This window comes from Corvus hawaiiensis, chromosome 15 (genome assembly GCF_020740725.1).
Source record: "Corvus hawaiiensis isolate bCorHaw1 chromosome 15, bCorHaw1.pri.cur, whole genome shotgun sequence".
Lineage (NCBI taxonomy): Eukaryota > Metazoa > Chordata > Aves > Passeriformes > Corvidae > Corvus > Corvus hawaiiensis.
In genome coordinates this window covers 11,117,963-11,141,629 of record NC_063227.1, presented here as the reverse complement: position 1 = coordinate 11,141,629, position 23,667 = coordinate 11,117,963, and the positions used below count along the sequence as shown (strand labels likewise).

Genomic DNA, 23,667 nt, shown 5'->3' with positions numbered 1-23,667 from the left:
CTATTTCTATCTCTTGTGCTAGTGTGCAAAGCCAAAGCCCTGCAGGTCCTTGGCACTGGGGACCTGTCCCCGCAGGGCTGCGGGTGCTGGGAGCAGGGACAGCCTGGAGGAGGGACAGCGCAGTTTACTGGCTGCTTCATCCTCTCACCTCTTTTCCCACTGAACAGGAGGGTTTACAGAGCTTGGGAACCCAGATACCCTCTTATCCTCTGAAACCACTCAAATACAGTGGAGAAAGGTGTATCAGAGGGCATGTGGCTATAAAAAAAAAAATAAATATGCTTGAAATATACATGTAAAATCCATGAATCCCCAGCAGGGACACTCATGCTCCTTTCCATGCTCTCCTGCTATGAGCCATGCTTGGTTCTCCAGGAGCTTTTCTTTCCAGACATGCTGATTTAGAGTCTTTGAAAATCCTTTTTGTAGACTTCAAGGAACTGAGTGTTGATACCATACAGCATGATACAGGGAAATGTTTTGCTGGGCTTGGATTGATTGTACAGTGTGCCACCAGGACTTACTGATGACAAGTCACTTACTGTGTCAAAGCCTCCTTGCACCATAAACATTGTCACAGAGCCTCCAAGGTGGCCTGAAGCTGCTGGGAAGGTGGGCAAGGAAGCAGACATGGGGCTTTGCCTGATTCTGCTTCTTCCTACACTCTGTATATAGGTAAAATTAGAAATATTTTACCATCCTGCTGGAGACTACACTATGGAAAACACGGTAGCTGGTGGTGAGAAAGTAAGACACCGACATGAGCAGTGATTTTTAATCAGGAAAGAGGTTCAAAGCCACAGGGGTAGTTCAGTACCTGTGAGCTGGTCCCCAGCTCCCTGCTGCAGCCACACATCAGCACCCTTTAGTCACTTGTGCTTTTTCTTTAGTCACTTGTGCTTGTGCTTTTTCAAGCAGTGATGTAGCTACAGCGTGTAGCAGATACTTCGGAAAAGCATGGCTGAAAATGCAGCCCTTTCTTGTTATAGGCTGAGTCCACAGCAAGCTTTTGGCAAGACCCCATGGTAATTTCCCCACAACCCCCAAACTAGTGTTCACTGTCCCTCAAACTCCCCTGTCAGCCACACAGGGGTTTTTTCTGTCTTCTGTGTTGTGTGGGATATTCCACTCTCATAAACATGGAAAGAAGCTAAATCCAATCAACTTGTCCAAGTAATTTTCTTCCGTACCACGAAGAAAGTGTCACTTGCCAAAAAAAAGTGTGTCATTCAGTGGAAATCACTGTTTCTCTAGGAAAGCCTGAGTTCAGGGAAGAAAAGTATTTTTATTCAGACCTGTGTGCCACGGTGTTGCAAGACTGCAGCTCACATTTCCATTTGCTCAGCAAAGCGGCTTCAGTTGTAGATACAATCTCAGAGACACCATACATGAACTGTAGTGAGGAGTTTCCACTCAGCACTGCGCCGTCACGCTGCAAAATCTGTGCTAGATGAGTTGGCCTCCTTGAGAGTAACGGGCTCCAAAGGTACCTGGGGGTTTTTAGGTGGCTTTTCTCACTGAGGTCAAGTGTGTCACCTGGCCCAGGAGCAGCAATTCCAAATGCTGGGTTATTTGGTAAAACAACCTTAGCAAAAGATCCTTTGTCCACTGTTGCCCATGGCAGAGGTGGGTGTTTACCTGTGTAAATTCATCTTTTAGTGGCCAGATTCCAAGAGACCCTTCACTGCTCTCACTGCTGAGATGATGGCAAGAAGTCCCACACCTGGGAACAGACACTTGGGTGCTCCACCTGGACACCAGAGTTTGTGTTTTGACCACAGAGGAAGGACAGCCACACCAAAGCTATCAGCCAGATCAGTCACTACAATGGGACCTTCTTCTGTGCCAGAAGAGGTTTAGGCTAGATATTAGGAAAATTTCTTCATGGAAGGGGTGGTCAGACATTGGAGTAAGTTGCCCAGGGAAGTATTGGAGTTGTCGTCCCTGGAAGTGTTCAGAAAACATGTAGATGTGGTGCTTGGGGATGTGGTTTAGTGGTGGGCTTGGGAGTGCTGGATTAACCATTGGACTTGATGACCTTTGAGGGCTTTTCCAACCATAATGATTCTATGATTCTGTAATTTCTAAGATACAACTTTGGGTCAAGAAGGAAAAGTGCTGAGGTGGCAGGGACCTGGTGTGTGGTGCCATGTCAGCTGATCCTTCCACAGAAGTGTGACTCTCTGTGCTATGAATACACTTTCATTTGGGAAAGTTCTAGAAACTACAAAATCTTCCAAGTATCCTCTCAGATTTGCTTGTTTGGATGCCAGCATGATGTCTCAGCCAAGCTATTCGTTTTTCCCCGATGTTTTCCAGACAATGGCACAGCCTCCTCTCTGGGACAGTTGCTCATGTGGCAGATCTCTGCCCCACCCTGTCTGCTTCTGGGGCTGTGCTCCCTCTTCAGCCTGGCATCTTTAGCGTTTGGAAAGGATGGGTTTTTCCTGCTGCTGAGAGCATGGGCAGTGCATGGATGGGTGCAGAAGGCACCATCGCTCACTTTGGGCTGCTGCTTGACCTGTTGTTGGATGGAAAACTGCACAGCCTTCCCTTCCTTTCCTGGGCAAGTCACTGCATGTGTTCATGGCCGAGAATCAAAGGGGCTGAAATGACCTCTCCTTCTCTCACCAGCCATTAGGAAATGGAGACTGAGTTGCCCCCGTGCACAAAGTAGAGCAGTCCCTGGGCTGTGCCCGCCCATGTGGGCAGTGATGGTGCCCAGGGAGGGATGGGGACCCGGGAACAGCCTCCTCGGGGAAGGACCTACACGTGCCTCTGCATGGCAAGGGTCAGAGCCCCACTCTTCTTTGTCTCCAGAGCAACAAGCAACTCCTTTCCAAGGGCTATGAAATCCCTAAAATCAGCTTCAGGAGCCATATAGACATCGCTGACGTCGCTGTGACCGCTGGGGTGTCCCACTCACTGCTAGATAGCCTCAGCCGAAAGCCAGAGCAGGGAAAGCACTGAGATTGAGATGTTTGCGAAACTGGGATTCCCTTTTTTTTTTCTCTCTCCATGGGCAAGTATGAGCTGGTCAGCACAGGAACCAGCACTGAGATTGCTAGACTGATTTAATTTACTTTTTTGTTTTCCTCTTTGAAAAATTATCTAGAAAACTGTCAATCATTCTGCTGAGTGAGTTGAAAGCGATCTAAGCACTGAAATTACAGAAGATGTGAATGATGCAGACTTAGTGTCTTTTCTGCAGAAAATAGTACATAGTTATAACAAGCGGAAAGAATATTATTTAGTTTGTTGTAAGATTCTGTGCAATGATGGAGAAAAAAAGACAAATATATTAGAACCCCTTTTGAAATGTTAAATGTACTTTATTTAGTATCTCCAATTGTCCGAGGTTAGGATTTTTTATTTTTTATTTTCTTTCTCTCAGGGATTTTTCTCCCATTTGTTGTGTAAGAGATGATAACGACGATACTTAAGAGAGACAAAAGATGTAGCCTAGAGGGTGCAGCTGGCTGCAGCCACTTAGTTGGGGGGTTTTCTCTTGGGAAGGGCAGAGATACCACGAGACTTTGGCTGGGGGGTGAGGAGCTGGGCTCCTCCCGTGCTCTCGCTCTTGGCATCGGAGGGCAGATGGCCGGGCTGTGGTTGCTGTGGGAAGAATTCGCCGCCACCACGGGTTTCTGTCTGTCATTGCTTCTCTACTGTGGGTGAGCCTTTGCTCGTAAGAGCAGCTGTTGAACCTTATCAACACCCAACCTCACTGGGCAGGATCCTCACCATCTACTCAGGTGCCCCAGGGGAAAACCCGGGACCCCAAACCCCTTCCCTCTCTGGAGGGAGTGTCTCCCGGCTGCTTTCGGAGCCCAGCTTCTGCTGCACAGCCGCGCTGTGTTTTGCTGCTGCTTCGCGATTTTGCTATACTTTAGCCCGACACCCAGCACCCGCCGAGATCCCCCGCGGCTTCTGCCTCTGCCACCGCTTACGGCTTAGTGCTACACTTCAATTTGCGATCCCCGGAGTCTGCTCGTCCCTGCCGTTCCAGCTGCCCTGAAGTTCCTGCTGCAGCCCATTTCGCCACCTGGAGGGGCACCAGGACCAGCTGCCCCTGGGGGTTTGCAAAGGAATCCCCTTTTCTCTCTCTCCCGCGGGCCCGCCCGCCATTCCCCACTGCACAGAGGCGGCCGAGCTCGCACCACAGCGCCCCCTGCAGCCGCGGGGGAATCATCGCACCCGCCCTGCCCGGCCAGGAGCCAACAGCGCCCCTGCCGGCTGTGACCGGAACTGCACCAACGGGGAAGGTGCTCGACAGCCGAGAGAAGGCTGTTGTTGGGTTTCTGCTTTTGTTCGTAGTCGCTGCTGGTGGTGGTGGTTGTTTGCCTTGTTGTACGTATATATACTAGTAAAGAACTGTTATTCCTTTTCCCCTATCTTTGCCTGAAAGCCCTGTAATTTCAAAGTTATACTAATTTGGAGGGATGGGGGACACATTTTCCATTCCAAGGGAGGTTCCTGCCTTCCTTGGCAGACACCTGTCTTTCAAACCAAGACAGCAATACTCAGGTAAAACCATTCTCTATAACTCCAGGTGATCTAATTCAGAATTATCTTTTCTTCAGCCAAGTGTTCAAATAGCTCCTTGGAGCTGAGAGCAGCTTGTGAAAGGTCACCTGAGTTGTACCAGTGTCCTGATGTCCCCTGAACCTTTGTTCACTGTGGGTCTCCCTTGTACACCCCACTCATGTTGGTACAGGGCAGGGACACCTTCCACTAGACCAGGTTGCTCCAAGCCCCATCCAAACTGGTCTTGAACACTTCCAGGGATGGGGCAGCCACAGCCCCTCCAGGCAACCTGTGCCAGGGGCTTACCACCTTCACAGGGAACCAGGGTTTTGAGGTGGAGGGGGAGTCATCCCCAGTGACCTCCTCCCTCTGTCTCCTTGGAATACCCAAGTCCTGTTTTTTTTTCTGCCTGAAAAGGATCTTTTTGTGCTGCCTCCTCCTCTGGCCCAAATCTCCCACAGCTGAGAGGCTGCTGAGGGTGGTGTGATGCTCTGACCTGCCAACAACAATTCAGGGCTGTGTTTCCTTTTGGAAAACGCATTTGCATATCCTCTATTCACTTTATTTGGTTAAATATGTTTGAAAAGGCAAAAGCTCTGGGTCATTGAGGCTGCAGAATGGGCCTCCTCCATCTTAACCCTTTGGAACCTTGCTCCAGCATCTTGGAGGCTTAAAATATCCAGAAAAAGGGATTATAAGGCTGTTTTTGCAGCAGGTATGGGGAAGGAGGCTGGAGATGGGGAAAGCCCTAACAAAAGTCAGAAAAAATGTGCCATATACCTTTGAAATAAAAAGTCACTTATATGCAGCCAGACGGACTTGCAGAGAATTTGCAAAATTTAGCATGGACAGAACTGTCTTCAGGGTGGCTTGAAAGTCCCTGTGAAAACAAGAGCAAAAGCAAATTACAGTAGTGTCAGGCACAGAAAGGTGCAGGGTGCTGCAGGGTGTGGGATCAGCAAAGGGAACTGCCTAGAAACAAAAATAGAAATAACCTAATTGCTGCTTTAGTTAACAAAATAAATAAAAATCCCTGAAACAACAACAAAGATCCTGAAACATAAACTGTGTGTTTAAAAAACATTCAAACAATGTAACTGCTTGTTATTAGTGTCAGGAGATTAAATACCTCAGCGAGGTATTTAATTTGGAATAGTTAAGGACATCTCAAATCACAGCCCAACCACAGATTTCTCAAAAACCCTCCATGAGATGATGCCAAACCCCTCCTTTTCCCTCATTTCCTAGCACAGTGCCAGGCCCTTGCTGCCAGGGGAGCTGGATGTGGGATGTGGTTGGGGTCTCTGGCTGGTGGGTGCCAGAGTGCAGGAGGGACCCCCTTGGACTGGGCCAGGACATGGCCCCCACACCTCACTGTGTGCTGCACCCACCATGCTCAGCTGCAGTGTGGGGACTGTGCTGTGGATGCCTGTTAAGTGTTTTGAGGATGACAGCTGGGAAGAGATGCATAAGCAATAAATTCATCATCCTGGGTTTATTTTTGTTACCTTGCCATCAGTTGGCATCCCTGCAGTGTAAGGAAATTGAGGGCTAGAGGGAGAGGAGGCAGAAACACTTGCCCAGTAATGTCATATTAATGTTTCTAATTATTGAATTAATGCTCTGTTTGTGCTGTATGCTTCCTTCCTGCTGCTCTTTGGAAGTGGTCAAACATATAGGCTGTATAATCATAAAAGCATAATATCTGACCAGAAGATACAGAAAAGAAAAGGAGAGCACTAAAAAGAAACACAAGGCAGTAAAGTTCCCCTTTCTTACACATTATTTGAATTAGTGGCTATTTTTTATTTGTACTTGAGGCATGATTTTCCATGGATGGACCTTCAGGAATGTAAAGATACTGTTGGTAGATTTCTGTTCTGTAACTGGAGCTATCATTCTAGTTTATGGGAGTGTCCTGAAAATCACAGCAGCAGCTGGGGTTTTTTTGAGTTATCCTCAGAATTTTGAAAGGCCAAGTGGGACTCTTCCATAGAGAAATGGAAGCTCCCTGGCTATCTCAGCTCTGTGTGGTTTCCTGGTGGTACAGCCTCGTTTAGCTGCTCTGATGACTCTACATAGAGTCATAGAATAGTTTGTGTTGGAAAGGACCTTTAAAATTCATCTAGTTCAACCCCCGTACAATGAGCCGGGACATCTTCAACTAGACCAGGTTGTACCAAGCCCTGTGCAAGCTCACCTTGAATGTTTTCAGGGATGAGGCATTCACAGCTGCTCTGGGCAACCTGTGCCAGTGTGTCACCACCTTCATTATAAAAAACCCATTCCTTATTTCTAGTCTGAATTGACCACCTTTTAGTTTAAAACCATTACACCGTGCCCTATCCTGTATTCTCCTGGCTATAAGCAGCAATGTTTAAAATTCAACCTTAATCTGTGTTTCTCATTAATTTTGATAAAGTATAAAAGCAGAGAAAGATTCCATAGGTTACTCTTTTTTATAGGACTCTTTAACTTTCCATTTGGCTGGGAGCATTAAAAGCACTGTGATTTCCTGATATATCTTTTTTTTTTTTTCCTGGATGGGTCAGGTCTCAGCCAAATCCCATAGAAGTCCTTTAAAGTCTTTCCATTGATTTTACTGGTCGTTGGGTCTCACTGGGCTTTAGACTGAGCACAAAAGGTGAAGTCTAATTGTACTAGTATAAACATCCCTGCTACTTAATGCTCTAAGGTGAGGGGCAGTTTGAGCAGATTTCTACAGAAGCAGAAGTCACCCACATCCTGGTTTGAAGCTCAAAGGGTTTTGTGGCTCCTGTTGCTTTGGCGGGGTGCTAGATGCTCAGCATCTCTGCACTCAGCCCCACCAGCCCTCAGCTTTCTGTTCTGCAGGGCACAGCTCACACAAATGCAGGAGGATCTGAAAACAGACTTGAACTGTTCTCTGTGCTCCCATGCCAAAAGATCTCAGAGCAAATCCCTGTTTATGGAGAACTGTGTGCTTTCTCTTGGCTGTGAGTCCAAAAAATGAGGTTGTCTTCCCATAAAGCCCTGTCCCCATCACTCTGCCCTGCAAATTACCTGGCAAAAAATCCTGGGGCAGGGGGAAAGCTTTTATTCAGTATGTTACTTAGAGTATGCTTCCATCATTTTTCCCTTTAGGTAGGCAGTCCACATCCAGCTTCCTCCCTTTTTTCTCCCTCACCTATCTCTGATGATTGTTTCAGAGAGTGAGTCTCTATACTGTACATATGTGTAATGAAAGCAAGACAAGAGAAAGGGAATTACTGCTCAGGGTATTTACAGAGGAAGTAAAAGGGTGTCATGGGTTGGCAAAGCATAGTCCTGGAAGTGCAAAGGGGTGCTTACAGCTTCCTCTGTGACCTGATAGAACCTATCAGCTGGCCAGTTTGAATATGGACAATTCTTTAAGCCACTTAAAGTTGTGACCGCCTCTGTGATCCACACTTAAGAATAGAAACCCTGAGGCAGACTTTCTCTCTTGTTTCCGGTGCTGGGACAGGTGGCTCCGGGCCCCGTGCAGGGGCCAGTGGGCCCGGCCCAGGCCCTGCTCGGACCACGGCCATCCTGGCCGATGGGCCCTGTTCCACCTGTGGAACCCCCCCACTGCCTTGCTGTGGGCAGCTGGAGTGGCTTGGCTCCCCCCCTTCTCCACTTCGATAAGCCACATTCCAGCTGCAAGACCGAGGTGAGATTAACCCTTTTAGTGCTGTGAAGAGCTGAAAACCTGAGGGAAGAGAGAGAAGAGATGCTTAAAACTGAAATTCTGTTGTGAAGCTATGATATGTCAGAGTACCCATTGCAATTTCATGAAGATATGGGGGGTGGAGTTTTCAACTCATGCTTGTGAGCAAAAGCACCTGTGCTGAGATAGGCAGATGCTGACGCAGCTGTAATCTCATGAGAAGTTTGGACAGGGAGAGATGGACCAGATGAGGACTTTTGCTCCAAATGGGAAAGGAGAAATTCCTAGAGATGCTCCTAGAGATAGTCCTAAAGATGAAGATGAGGAAGACCCTTTGCTCCCAGGGAAGGAGAAGGGCCTCTGTTCTTAGAGATGAAATGCTCCCAGAGATGGGTGAAGAGAACTTTTGTTTCTGAACAGCTCAACCTTAAAACTGTACCCCAAAAACCTTCAAGAGTGGACCCTCGAAAGCAGTTGTGGGAAAAGCTGCAAGTCGGGGGAAGGGACTCACATGCGAGCAGAGAGACTCCTCTTCCTAAATGGACTGAACAAGGTTATTATGGAAGTGGTAAACAGACTGAACATCTTAAGGGTTGTCTTTTTACATTGTCAGTGGGAGAAGGGAGGAAGGTGGGGGGAGGAGAAGAGTTCTGAAGGTGTGGTGTTTTTTTTTCTTCTTTTAGGTCTGTTAATATTATATTCTTTCAAGTTTGGTGGCTGCTTTGCGTTTCTCCTAATTCTTATCTCACAGAAGATAAACAGTAATGAGTATCTTGGACCAAACCACTACAAAGGGTCAGCCTCTACCATGAAACACATGTTTTACTGAGTCTCACCCCCTATGCTGAGGGTATATTGCCCATGGTGAGCTTCATGGTGGTAGGCAAGACCAGCCTTTACCCGCAGGAGCTTGAAAGAAGAGCTCCATAGCCCAGTATGTTGTTTTTAATCCGGTATTCATTTGAAATCAGTATTCCCACATCCCCTTTAGGGCATTGCATCAGGAACACAGATGTGCTGAGACTGTGGCTACCGGCACTGAAGCGCCCAGCCAGCCCAGGGCTGTTCACACACCTAAAATATTTTCCTGACTACAAAGTTTCTGTCAAGCTGTCACTCATAAAGAACAAAGGGGCAGGAATCTGAGTTGGTGAATATTGCTGAGGTCCCATTTAGCCAGCAGTGTGATGCTGATTTGCACCTGCAGACCACTCAGTCTAGTACTCCCTGCCCTACCCGGCAATTTGATGAATTAAGCCTGATTGCAGAACACCCCCCGTGTGACCCAAAGGAGTGATATTTGACAAGCTTGCCTGAAATCTCATTAAGTAGTCTCTTCATTCATGGGTATTAAGTGTTCTTTGAGAATTCTCCACTATGCACTCCAATATCACAAGTGGAATTTAGGACAGGTCAGACAAAAACTTTATTAACTAGGGTAATAGTGAATGTTCATACAGCCTTTCTCCCTCTGCTCTCCCCTTTTCTGCCAAGCGGTTGTGGAGATCCAGCCAGGAAAAAAGGGACTTGAGGAAAACAATAATTTCAGTGTTAATAAAGCCAGATATCCAGCCTCCGGAAGGACGGACCCCTCAAATGCCTTCCTAACAGCAAGAGTCCTAAGCAGGAATTGAACAGTAAATAATGACCAGTAAATAAGGTGATGATAGGGAGCAAGGGCTCCCAGGGGCCCAGGGGTGGCACACCCGTGTTATCTTTGCTCAGGAGTGGGGAGGTGGAAGCTACCAGACACTGTTGGCTTTCAGTTGAAAGGAATGTTCTTGTAGTTAAGAATATATCTCGTTCAGATCTCTCAAATGTAAATGTTAGTAATTTACCATGACAAATGAATTTCAAAGTTCTGGTCTTGTTATTTTCAGTGTAAATTAACAAAACCTGGTTTGGGCTGAAATACCAGGGTGTTGGGTTTTTTCTTGTAATATATATAGCAGTATAAGGATGATGTTGGCAATAGTTACTCTGTTACTATTTTATTGATTCAGGTGATTTGTATTTATTCTACTTGACCATCACAGAATGTTTTGAGTTGGAAGGGACCTTTAAGCTCACGCAGTTCCAGTCCCTCTGCCATCACCTGGGACACCTTCCACTAGACCAGGCTGCTCCAAGCCCCGTCCAACCTGGCCTTGGACATCCAGGGGTGGGGCATCCCCAGCTTCTCAGGACAGCCTGCTCCAGTGTCTCACCACCCTCACACAGAAGAATTTCTTCCCAGTATCTAATGTAACCCTGCTCTCTGTCAGTGTGAAGCCGTTACCCTTTGTCCTGTCACCATCTGCCTATTTAAATGTCTGCCCATATCCGACGTCTGAAGTTTCTAGTTCAGCAAACCAGAACTGCTGGCACAGACTTTCTCAGGGTCAGAAACTTTCTTTTATTATGACTTTTCCCAAAGGAAAAAAAAAAGCTGTTTCTAATTTTAAACTGTGCATTTGCAGGTAGGCTTTACAGTTTTGCACCCAAAAGCCTTGCTTTGAGCCTGTAAATCATCCAGTATGACAGGGATGTGCGAAAATACTGCAATATTCAGGAGCAGAGGGGGTGGGGTTTTCTTCTCTGGAAGGTGGCTCTCACGGGCAGGATGTGGAACCTCAAAGGTTACAGCGGGCATCGCTGCTGCTGCTGCTGCTGCGCTAATACAGCCTAAGCCGATATTAGCCAAGCTTAACTTCTTTCAGCCGTTTGCAGATGGGAGGGGGAGGGACGCCCTGGAGTCAGCAGTTCTGTACGGGGACTGGGAAGGCAGAGCCCCAGCTATGAGCTGACCGGGCACCGGGGGCACCGGAGGGACTGGGGTGACCGGCGGATGGTGAGTCCAGGCAGGGGTTTCGTTATTATTATTGCAGTGCGTGTGAGGAGCCCGGGGGAAATCCGAGCAGGATCCAGGAGCTGCGCCCGGGCAAGGCTCGGGTGGGTCTGGGAGGACCTGGGAGGCTCCAGGCGGGACACCCATCCCGGGGGGGCTCCGGGCGGGTCCCGGGGGTCCGCAAGCTCCACTGCAGCCGGGCTCCGGGATGCCGAGCAAAGCAAAGTCGCAAAAAGCAGGGCTGCGGGAGAGCTGCTGTGCAGAGGGACCCCGGTGCTGCTGGAGGTGGGTGGGCTCGTTCTGCAGGGGGCGATGCGAGAGAGCTCGTGGCGGCCGTGGGACAGGGGTCACTGGCACGTGGCTTTGGTAGTTTCCTGTTGCTGCGGGTGTTTCCAACAGCCTTAATAGGGGGAAAAGCTCCTGCCTAGCTCTGGCTGGAGTTCCCAGCACTGGAGACAGCAGCTCCTTAGGTCCCGCGTGGGCTGCAGGGCTCCAGAGTGCGGAGTGACAGCCTTGGTAGCTGGGGACCACCCCAGGCACCCCTGGGATCAGTGGTGAGGGCAGCTCTACCAGCACCCAGCCACGTGTGGAGGCAAAGTCACTGTGATGCAGAGATGAAGCCTGGCGTCTGGGTTCTTCCCTGGAGGGCTCTGCCCGTTTGAGTTCATTGCCCCAAACTCTTGACCCTACATATTGGGTCTTGTTTCCCACAGCAGGAGCTCTGTGGAGCCCAGCATGCTCGTTTAGTTGTGGTTGACCTTGAATCCTGTGTTGAGTTCTGGGCCCCTCACTCCAAGAAAGACATTGAGGTGCTGGAGTGAGTCTAGAGAAGGGCAATGGAGCTGAGGAAGGGTCTGGAGCACAAGACTGATGAGGAGGAGCTGAGGATGCTGGGGGAGCTCAGCCCGAAGAAAAGGAGGCTCAGAAGGAACCTTACCGCTCCGCAAAGGAGGTTGAAGCTAGGTGGGGAGGTTGGTCTCCTCCCAAGTAGAGGAACAAGATGAAGTGACCTCAAGATGGGCCAGGGGAAGTTTAGGTTGGATATTAAGAACAATTTCTTCACCAGAAGAATTTTTCAGCTCTGGAAGAGGCTGCCCATGACAATGGTGGAGTTGCTATCTGTGAAGGGATTTAACAAACGTGGAGATATGGCACTTTGGGACATGGTTTAGTGGCAAGCCTGGCAGTGCTGGGGGAATGGTTAGACTCAATAATCTTAGAAGGCTTTTCCAACCTAAATGACTCTGTGACAGCCTGCTGGTTTCTAGGCTTTCTGTGTCTCAACTTTCAGCCATCCAGACTTCAGTGTAGTCTCTTTGCAATGTATGTCTCTGCCTGAGGGATGTCCCGGTGCTGGTGACAAAGCTTGCTTTTGCCAAAGCTATGCAGTAGTGGTAGGTTGCAAGCATTCAGTGTACTGTGTGATGTTGTTCCTAATTCCATGCTGTGCATTCACACCTTCCTCAAGCATGAAACCATGAGCATGCTCCATCCACATGGGAAGAGCCTGCTGCTGTGTTGGGTGTGAGAGCTCATGGGGGTGCACCCTGGTGTCAGGGACAGAACATGAAAACCTTATCTGTAGCCATGAAATCCCCTGTCTGGACAATAGTGTGGTTTCTTGCTTGCTGTGTTGTGATGTTACGTGCATGTTGCTGGTGCATCCCATCCTTTGGCATGCTGGGGACAGAAAGGGTTGGGGATGTGAAGAAAATGGGAAGATATTGCTTTCAGTAGTTTCAGAGACCCTCCTGGAAGGTGCGGGGTCCCTGCCTGCTCCTGGAAGTGTACTGTGTGGTAGGTCAGGCATGGTCCCAGGTACAGCTGCAGAGGTGGCTGTGCGCATTGTGGGGCCTCCTTGGAAAACTTTCTGCACCCGGGCAGTGAGAGTGTCCCTAATGCCATGGCCCTTTCTGCAGTAATCACTCTGGTTTTACTGATCTCATGCAAGAGAGAAACGTCAAGTTGTGTTCCTTTAAAAGCATGGTGAGATTATTTTGAGAAGCTCTGGCTATTTGCAGGCTGTGTGTTTCAGTTCTGACCGGAGGCTACTGGCACAGGGTGCAGGCAGGCAGAGGGCATGGCAGGAGCCAGCAGGTCTGTGCAGTGGGCAAGGCTGCTGCATCATGCTGCTCCTGCCCCAACTGCTGTCCCTGCTCCTGTCCCCCACTTGCCGTGGGAGGGGGGAGTTGCTTTCCTTTGGGTTTTTGGCACATGGCCTGCCTCTTTATTTTCTTGCCCCTTACTGCAAGGTTGACAAATAAGCTTTGAACAGCTTTCAAAGCTGCCTTCAGTTTCTGGTTTGTTTTGGGATAAAACCTGGAGCAGATTCAGGCAGTAACATTCTGTGTGCACAGGGTCTGGATAAAACTCTCTCCACATGTACTTTACTTTTGGGATCCCCTCACTCCTTCCCATCTGTGCAGACAGGGTCCTTCAGAAAAGCACTACAACTACAGGGCCAGGTTGGATGGAGCTGTGAGCAATCTGACCTAGTGAGGGGCATCTCTGCCCCTTGTATGTGGGATGGTTGGATGATCTTCCATGTCCCTTCCAACCCATGCCATTTGTGATTCCATGGACTTGCAAGGCACTTTCTTGGTAATTAACCTGGTCTAATTATGGTCAGCTTACTCTAAGAGAGGGATACAACTGCATTTGTTATAGTTAGTGACACTACTGTTACTTTTTTGTGAGCTCCCATTTTCGATGTCATTTTCTCGTTTCAGTTTCCAGTGTGACAGTTGTAACACTGTCCTCATGGGCACGTGTTTGACACAGAGCTGGCAGAGCCTTTAATTCCTCTCCTTTTTCGTATGGTTTTGCTTTAAATGCAGTAAGTATTGGAGCTCTTCAAGCTGTAAGATTGGCATAAAGAAAAATGCTCCTTCTAATAGTAAAGGTAGTGTTTAGCTATGATATGGCCCAAGCTGTGAGGTCTCTCTCTACATCTGCAGCAGAAGATGAAAATCTGTGGTGTGATAATGCACAGGCAGCATCCTGAGACAGCAACAGGCCAGATTTCCAGGATCTTCGTGGCTGGAGGCAATGCCAGCTGCAGTCTGGCCTACTTAGCCCTGCTGTGAACACTTGCTACATAACTGTTGATATTGCAGAAGGCAACACAAAATTGAAGTTTGACCAAGTGTTTTGGTCCAGTCTGAGCTGTCAGAGAGACAATGCTAGCACCTGGCTTGGAAGTGGTATTAAAAACATTCCTGTTCTCCCCTATCCTCTACAGGACTAACTCCGGGTATGCCACTGTGTCATGTTGTAGGTTACTGGCGGGACGGATGGGACGGTCAGTGACGGAGACGAGAGATCTCTATAGGCAGGTCTTGGGACACATGGGGTTTATTGTAAAGGGCGTGGGTATTGGGGCACTGCTCAGAGCTGGTAGACTCAGCTCTGAGCAGGCCCAAGAGAGCAAGAGAGTAAACGGGTGAGAGAGAGAGAGAGAGAGTGTAAGAGCAAGAGTGGAAGTAAGAGCAGGAGTGGAAGTGAGAGAGAGAGAATGGAAGTGTCTGAAGTCCTGGTTACAATACAATAAATCATCTTCTGTACTGAATATTCTAATTGTCACTAACCAATCTAATACAAGATACAAATCCTATAGCATTTACATACAGCCTATAAGAGTTCTTATATTACCATAGAGTGTTACATCTTAACTTCTGAAAACTACTTTTTGGACCCCTTCTGCTGAGCTAGTAGGGTCTGCTCTGACCCTTGGACCTGCCTGCAAGCAGAGGGTATTGTTCCATCAAGAGGGGATTACCTTCAGTCGGCCATACCATTGTTTTCCAGTTGTTCAGTAACTAAGACTTGGTATTTCAGAAGTGGCTTTCATTTCGATGTTGCCTGTAGTTTTCATATTCCCAAAATCTTTTGTCAGGCAATCATATTTATAAGGCTTTCCTGTTTCATCTTCCCCAACATCATGTCTTAAGCATTATGGAAGTTTTTCTCTTACAAGGTTGTTTAGTTTTCTGTGTCACTTTGGATGAAGCATTCCCATGCTTGCCTGAATGCAATTGGCTGGCAGGATCCTCAGAGTGTTATTCAGAAACCACTTTATTCTGGTACTGCTGCCAAAAGAAATGGCAGCAGTGAACCCAAAAAGGTTTGCAGCTGGATCAGTACCCCTGGACTGGTGCACAAATACCTGTGCTGGTGCCTGGGGAAGGCAGGGTAGGTGTGGGAGTGATGGAAGGGGCAGATGGTCAAGAGGACTCCTTGCCCTGGCAGGCCTGGAATACAGTGGAGCATCCCAGCCTGTGTGGGCTCCACCGAGTTGTGCTCTAACTGTGGGTCAGGGAGTCATGCAGGGAGGACATTACCCTACCCTGGGACCAGGATGCCATCTGATCATGCCAGGTGGGGATTTGCTTGTAAACTAACCACTTTTTCTGATACTATAGCAGGACAGTTAGTTCTGTGCCAACAGCCATGTGCCCCAGTGTGGGCATAAGGCGAGGGGACCCTCATGCCCCTGTCCAGCAGTGTTGTCGGTTGGGGTCATCCATCCCACTCTGCCAGAAGCCAGCAGGAATTAGATCTGTGCAGTTTGTGCATGCAGCAGGAGAGCAACCAGGGCCAGGACTGTCCCTTCAACCATCCCTGTATCACTGTGACCAGTCTCACACAGTAACCCTCCAGATGCAGCCAAGGGCAGGGTGTGAATGGTCATGGAGAGCTGGGAACTGGCAGCGCAGGGATTTGCCTACATGTGTGTGCTTGTCTGGCAGTGACCTGATGTGGGGACAGCAAAACCAGCCCTCAACAGCCAGGGCAATGCATGCTTGTGGACCAGCTTCTTCCCTGCCTAGCATTTCACCCAAAATCTCCTTGCCTCCACCCAGCCATGGGCTAGGGGCTTTGTAGAGTGAGATGGCCACAGAGGGCCTGGCTATGGCATGTTCATGTGGAGAAAATGAGCCGGACAGTGAGCTGAGGAGGGGAGTACACCCCACGTGGGTGCATTGAAGGGTAAGTCCCCATGTGGTCCCTGCACCTCTGCACTGTCCAGCACTGACACTGCTGCAGAGCCTTCAGGTGACTGGGGTTCTTAGCTGGACCAGGGCCTCTACAGACAGTACTAAGGTTTATTTAAATCCAATATTTAAAGGTGAACATAAAAACTTTCCCTGGGAACAAGCCATCAAGCTCTTTGCAAAGCACCTTCACATCTCTGCTCTGCCAAGCCAGCTGTCAGGGGTTCAGCTAGCTCCCTTCTCCCTCTCCATTCAGTGCTTCTCTTTGTACTCTGCCCCAGATAACTATTTTTAAGCCATTCTTTAAGCTGTTTGTTTGCTGCCTGACACAGAGTATTCAGGAATTATATATTATATGGGACAATCAACCATCAATGTCACTAAAAAGTAAAAAAAGCCCAAACCCAACCCAACAAATGTCATTCTTCACAGGAACTGAAGCTTACAACTGCTCATGGGTACTTCTGGGAAGGGTGCAGCTTTGCAGGTGTTCTGTGAGCAGTGTCCAGAACGGAGCCTCAGCCGTGGCAAAAGCAGCCCCGCGATGCAGTGTCAGGATCCAGTTACGTGTGACAATGCCAGCAGCACATGGCACTTCAACATGAGCCCCAGCAAACATGTGCAGGGTTCACTGCCACCTGCAAGCTTTGCTGTAAGGCTGAGGGGCAAATTCTCTCCTGCTTTAATCACCTCAATTCGATGTTCCTGTGGACTATGCTGCCTGTGAGCCAGGCAAGCAGACAGGGAGGGATCAGGCTCTGGTTTCCCCAGATGGAACTTTGCAGCCCCTGTGCTGATTTTGGCACAGTTATGTGAGCAGGCTCCAGAGAGCTGAAGACAAAAAGCCAGAAAACCCCACAAATTTGGGGGTTTGATTTTCCTTCTGGCTGGGTTCTATTTTAGCTTGGAGGAATGGCCTGAGCCCACTTGGTGTGAGCACACAGAAGCTACACTGGCATAAGGGGAACAAGATGACTATGATGAGGGGGATAGTGTACAAAAATATCCTGGGTAGGTTTTCCCATCTGAACTCCATCCTCTGCAACCACAGGCTGTGGTTTTTAGCCTGGTCAATGACACCTCGTGACTCTGGCTCATGCTGGTGCTGGGTAACATTTTAAGAATGTTAGCAGTTGGAGGAGCTTTTTTGTTACTGTGCCTTAGGCAACTGATAGACTTCAGAGACAGCAGAGCTATTGAGCTTTTCCCTTTTGGGAGGAAACTTAAAATGCTTGCATAGGCTTCCTTATGCTTTGTTATCCAGACAAGTGGCAGATTTGGACCAGATTCCCAGTCATGGCTTTTCCGTATGTGTGAGTCATGGTGGCTTCCAAGGGCTGCTGCACCGCTCTGCTCACGGGTGCAAAAGGTATTTTTAGGTTGGTCCACATGTTTGAGCTGTGCTGAGTGGGTGAGAAGGTGTGGGATGGTGGATGAAGCTTTCCACGAGGATTTGGTATCAGTGGATGAAGAGGGACCTGATGCAGAGGGATGAGGATGAGTTGATGTTCTGTGCATGGCTTTGAGCAAGGGGCATTTCCAGACAGCTGGGGACTGGATTTTGCTCTCTGAAAGATCTCAAATGTCTAAAGTAAGATCTCCACACAGCACTGAATTATTTATTGAATAATTTTTCTTGGCAAGGGACTGATATGCTGTAGATATTTTAGATACTTTAAATACTTCTATTTACATGTGATTACTGGGCTCTTTCAGGACATTGAGCTCCTTGTTAGCATTTTTCCCTTTTTAGTGGATGCTTGCAAAGATCTTGTGTTTTGCAAATGCATTTCCCAACTGGGCAGAGCAGGAGGGAGCAGAGGCCAGTGCTGCTCCTCTGGTTGCTTGGAGATTCCCAGCCTTTGTCTCTGCCTTTGGGATTGGGATTGTCAGGAAGCTGGATGGGAGCTGGAGGGTCAGCAAAGCCCCTGAGCCCAGTGCTGTGATCTGCCACTAGCTCCGTCCCCAGGAACCATGGGGAATTGTGGTCCCATGGTCACACCCAGGCTGTTAATGCACCAACTATTTAGTCAGAGTTTTTTAAGGAGTGAGATGACTACAGTAATGCTAGGGGCACATGGTTATTATGCAATTAGTGCTGTTAACCATCAGTCACTCAGAGTAAGGGGAAATTCTACTTTTTATTTATATTTTATATATATGCACATGCACACACAAGCATTTACATCCACGCATGCAGATATATAATTGTATGTGTGTATATACCATATATAAATGGGACCCAGTACTTTAGCAGCCTTTTCTCTGAGACATTTTTTTCTGTCCTGAGTGACACTCCCTGTCTCTCCTAAAAAAATAATACACCACTTGGCCAAGTTTATACCACAGCCCCAACCACATGCTGATGCTGAACTGGTCTCTTTCATCCATCCCTGTGCTCTCCCCACTCACTCACTCACTCACTCACTCACCAGAGGTCACAGGAAAGCAAGGCTGGCCTCCTTGCCATGAAGTTTATTTGCCTTATTTTTCTCCTGCAGATCCAAGGCTTGACCTGGATGCAAAGCCTTTCTCCATTGAGGATAACTGCCTTGCTGAGTGGGTGGGAGGGCACTGAGAGAGGGTGAATGGGGAGGCAGTTGGCATTGCTGCAGCCCCATGTCTGCTCCCACACCCCAGACCCTGAGTTCAGGGTGCACTGAGCCCCCAGCTGGCTCTGCTGGCACAAAAGCAATTTGAGCTAAAGAGGCTTATGTACCACTGAAACCCTGTTCTTTAATAGTCTTGTTGGCAAAAGGCCAGTTTCACAGATTGAATGGGTCTGATTCTCAAAGGAAAGGGAGAAGGATATTCTTCGTTAGTAAAAATAAAAATATAAAAGTTACAAACTGCTTTTATAACATTTCTTGATCATGGGGTGCTTCTCCAGTGCCTGCTCCCTGGAGAAGTGCTACAGCCTCGCAGGCACTGTGTGCCTTTCCTCCCTTGTTTGCTATCTGTCGCCTCTCACCCTCTCTTATGTTGCCTGAGCACTGGCATAATAATCCAAAAAAAGCAATTTTATCTCTAAACCAGTTCCTTTTTTCCCTCCTCTTTTTTTTCCCCTTCCCAATTACAACTCATTGAGTTATAGTGTAACCATAGTCAATGAGGCCAAATGCCTTGGCTTTGAGTCCTTGATTATTATTTGACCCTGCAAAGAATTGTGTGATCTAAGTAAAACACAGTAATTGTGGTCGTGCACGGGGGGAGGCAATTATTTTGCTCAGTGGGTAAAATTAAGCACCTGTAAGAGTTCCGTTTGGTCTGGTTTTGGTAGTTAGGGGGCATTTTTTAAATGGAAAACACAGTTTTTATGAAAATGCACTGTCCCTAAAATCAAAGCAGCAATACATCATGTGGAGGCTGTGGGAGTTGGCTTAGGGTGATGTGTCTGAAGGTGAGAGACATTAAATGAGGAAAAGGGCTATAGTGAGATAGGTCACTTCAGAGGAGCAAAAGCAGGTATGGTTTCAGAAAGTTTTAAGTAGTATTAGCCTTGGCTTGATCAATAATCCTAGTAATTGCTGAATCCCAGGTGTGGCTGATTACCCCTTGCAGAGTACAGAGGGTCCCTGTACATGCATCCAAGTATGTGTGGTGGGTCAGGGCTGTGGGGTCACTCCTGCCCAGGCTGCTCTGGAGGGATGCAGGACAAGCAGTGAAATGTTTTGGGTCACTGTTGTGGTGATGTGTTTATACCACAATTGCAGGTGTGGGACAGAAGCTGTTAGGAGTCCTGCAAAACTATGTGAGCTGAGTATTGCTTGTCTCCTGCTTCATTTTGGGGCTGCTTACTGGATTTCCACACAGTGAATCTTTCATAGTTTCAGATACTTCTGGTGTTCCTATTTTCCCCTTTATGTTTATCACACCCTTTACTCTTTCCCAGGCAGTTTACAAGCTTGAAGACTGCCTGGCTTCCTGTCTCACAGCAGGGAATTGTTCTGTAAGGTTTTCAGTATCTCTCTGTAATGCCAACAAATACATAATGGCATTTTCTCTCTGTAATTAACACTGGCTTCACCCTGCTGTAAAGCATGGCATTACCATTTCCCTAAACACTATAGTGTAGAACCATTAAAACAGAGAATAAATTGACCTGATCTTAAACTTGTTGAAAATAGAAAGGTGGCCAAGTGCCATGAGTTTTCCAAATTTTCCCGTGTAAGTACAACGAGTGAGAAAAAAATCTGCAAGTTTGGATGAAGCTGGATATTGCATTTGTGGCTGAGGCACAACACAGTCTGTGGTGGGAGACCTCATTAGATCACTTGTTCCCGTAAAATCTAGAGAAATGTGAACCCAGCCTGCTGCAGAGTGGTCAGTGTCCCCCTTCCTCACCTGAGCCCAACCCCAACCCACAGTGGCCTCAGGATTAGAACTGAAGGCTCATCCAGCTTCTCATCCTCTGTGTCCACACAGAGAAACTTGTGGAGTCGCAGAGCAGAGACTGACTTGGAATCAGCTCTCTGGTTTTAATTACAGCAGTGATTAGGAATTCACAGCCTGTGTCAGCTGTCTCAGCTGTCACAGCTCCTGGTGTCCCAGGAGCTCCCTGGCCAAGCTGGAGAAGGTCAGAAGTACCTGAGCTGCATTTAATGGCAGAGGCTCCTCCCAGGGTTGATGTCCCACTGCATGCCTACACGGAGTTTGGAGAAAAAGGAAAAATAATAATGTTTATACTCCGCAAGCAATACACAACATCCCCAAATGCCTCTGACTGCATGGCTGTGGCAGCCTCTGTGCATGTTTGCATAAAGATGTTAATTATTGCAAGAGCTTTCATTTAAATAAACAAATGGTTTCCAGTGATGCAATCTGACTAACAGCTTTATGTGTCCCTGCGAATGCTGACGTTCCCTTTCCCCATGGTAAATGGAGACTCTCTTGTACTGTTATAGTCATAATTTGAGTGCCATTTGTGATTTGAATCCCTATCGCAAAGTCCCCTGAACCCTCTGCACAGAGCACAAGGCATGTTTTTCTTCTGCACAGGAAGGTGAGGGAGAGTGCTCCAAGTTTTGCTGGATACTTCTTTGTGCAAATCTTCTGTCACTGACCACATTTCAGGAAAACAACTATAAATCTCAGGATCTGAGCTCTGCAGAACTGAACATGAGAAAAGAGTTCAAAAAGCTTGTAGTGTTTCACTGGAGTGAAATCCCTGTACATCTGCCTCTCTGGATTGATATATTTCAGATCCTGTAAATTCTGTTTCCTCAGTGAAATGAGTGAGCAGCCAGTGCCGTGCCCAAGGACACGGATCCGTGGTGATTGCCAGCTGACAGAATATTCCAGCTTGCTCTGAGAGAAGCGGAGGGTATGCGGGCTCTGAGCCATTACATGTCACTGGCTCTGCTTCATAGTTCCCCACTGCAAACAGTTAAGTCTCTCAGACGTATTGAACAGCTGCTTATTTGGTTTTGGTTTTGTGCTATGAAGTCTAATGTAAATAACCTTTTTTGGGGCTTGAACAAAGGGTAATGGGACACTTTGCCCATTTTCCAGGATAAAATGAATCACCTGCTTCTTCCCCATCCCACTGTGAATGCAGGGGGGCAGGAGGATACGGATGTCCCAGTAGGAGTTGTTCTTCCCAAGCAGGCACTGATGGAATGGTAGGAAGAATGTGATTGTGTGGCTGCACAGGACCAGTAAAATTTTGATTGCATTAGGCATACACCAGTAGTCTGAGGCTGTTAGCACACTGGCTTATGTCACTGGACTCCGTTGACTGGAGTTACAGAATCACTTCCAGCAGAAAAAAATGAAAACTAAATCACACAAGAGAGCCGTTTGTTACCAAAATAATTAATTAAGCCTTGTTGCAGGGGTGATTGCTGTGAGCACAGGCTGGTGGCTGACCTGGAGCCCAGTGTCACTGCTGGCTGCCCAGAGGCTGCAGGAGTCCTGCTCAGCCCAGACCCCAGCTGGGAAGTTCGCCTGTGCCAGGCACCCCCAGCTCTCATCCATGGCTGTGCTCTCTTGGCACCTCTCCAGCACTTCTTCCTTCCTCAAAACCACTTTTTTCTGTCCTTCCCTGCATATTTGTTTCTCTTTTCTTTGCCATGGGAATATTTTAGAAATCCAGTGATGCGAAGTGCTGTTTGGAATAAATGTCAGTGTTTCCATGTGCCACATACATGGGTGCCATGCTCTGCTTGCTGGCACCCAGGGCCGCTTGCTTGTGGGGAACATGCACTGCAGCAGTGTGCAACAGAAGTGGGGCCAAGAAGTAGCAGAAATGGGCCACAAAGGTAACAGAAATGTGGAGAAAGGGTGTGGAGAGCATCCTGCTGCTGATCCTGGGCCCAAGGTGACAGCAGCAGCTGGTTGCTGTGCACTCTGGGGTGCAACGCTGCCTTCCTGATGGGTAACTCAGCCCAACTGTGCTGGGTTTAAATTGCTATTATTTATTTTCCTGAGCACATGAGAAATGTACTCCCAGCGCATGTGACCATGAGGTGCTCACCTGCTTGTCTTGACTCGTCAGAGGAGGCTGTGATCCAGGCACTCCTGACCCCTCTTTCTGTAGGTATAGGGAGGGGGTGAGGCAGTTCTCCCTGATCATCCCAAACACACCTGGGCCCCTATCCTGGCCACCATCCCAGGGCAGGTTGGCTGCTCCAAGCAGATCAAGTATGGACTCATCATGAATCCCTTTGGGATGCAAAACCCAGGATTAACTGTTGCAAAAGGCAAGTTTTGTGAACTCTGCAGTGCCAAAATTGAATGTGAACAGAAATTGCAGCCCTGACTCTCATGATCCTTCTGTTGATGCTATGAGCTCTAGATGTCCGTGGATGCCCTCCACCCAGACAGATGTAATGGCCTGGTCCCACTTCCCCCCAGGCAATCCCTGCAGCTGAGCAGGACAGAAGCATGTGGCTGTAGCCAGGCATCCCCTCATGACAGTGCTGTTCCCACAGGCGCCTTCCCAGCTTTCCACTTTCAACTTAACTGCACGGATGGATACAAAACAGCACTTCCAGGCTGCTGTTGAGGGAGTAATTCTCAAGATTTCAGTGTAACTAGCAAACTGGGTGGCTGCTTTTGGTGGGACAGGCTGTTTCTGGGAGCAGACAGTCTTAATTGGGACTTGCTGAAATGCTTTTTGCACAAATAGGCAATTCATCAGCAAATGAATAGCGCCCTCGGTAAGCTCTCCCAGTTTTTGTAGTAAAAGTGTGTTTGTCAGGCTGCTTTTCATAGTCCGGTGTCAAGAAATATTTAGGGGAGAAACCAGTACTCTTGTCTCAGTTCATAGAATCAATGTATCCCAGAATGGTTTGGTTTGAAAGGGACCCTAAAGCCCATTCAGTTCCAACTGCTCTGCCATGTCTAGGGACTCCTTCCATATACCAGGTTCCTCCAAGCTCTGTCCATCCTGTCCTTGAACACTTCCAGGGATGGGGCATCCACAGCTTCTCTGGGCAACCTGTGCTAGTGCCTCACCACCCTCACAGTTCATGCTAACATCATTGCAGTTGCACAGTCAGTATTTTATCACATGTAGGGATTTCTGAAAAAACACTCAAATCTCAGGAGAAAATTGTCTTCTGTGTGGGTATTTCCCAGTATCATCATCTGGATGTCTTTATTGGAGGGATTCAACCACTCTTGAAGAGGCTGGTCATGGTCCCAGAGGG

The 23,667-nt window shown here is 48.0% G+C and overlaps 1 protein-coding gene across 7 annotated transcripts in view; it reads left to right on the top strand.

Moving 5' to 3' along the window:
- The window catches only part of ACSL6 (acyl-CoA synthetase long chain family member 6), a 63,475-nt gene that overhangs the window by 5,499 nt on the left and 34,309 nt on the right, over window positions 1-23,667 (top strand). Inside the window, exon 1 of one of the 7 annotated variants that reach the window (XM_048319663.1) lies at window positions 10,891-11,024. The exons of 5 other annotated variants lie outside the window; for them this stretch is intronic. In XM_048319663.1, coding sequence (XP_048175620.1) covers window positions 11,022-11,024 — 3 coding nt within the window. In that variant the 5' untranslated portion in view covers window positions 10,891-11,021. Of the gene's footprint in view, window positions 1-10,890; window positions 11,025-23,667 lie in introns of those variants that run through there. One more of the 7 variants, XM_048319660.1, reaches the window with a different exon arrangement.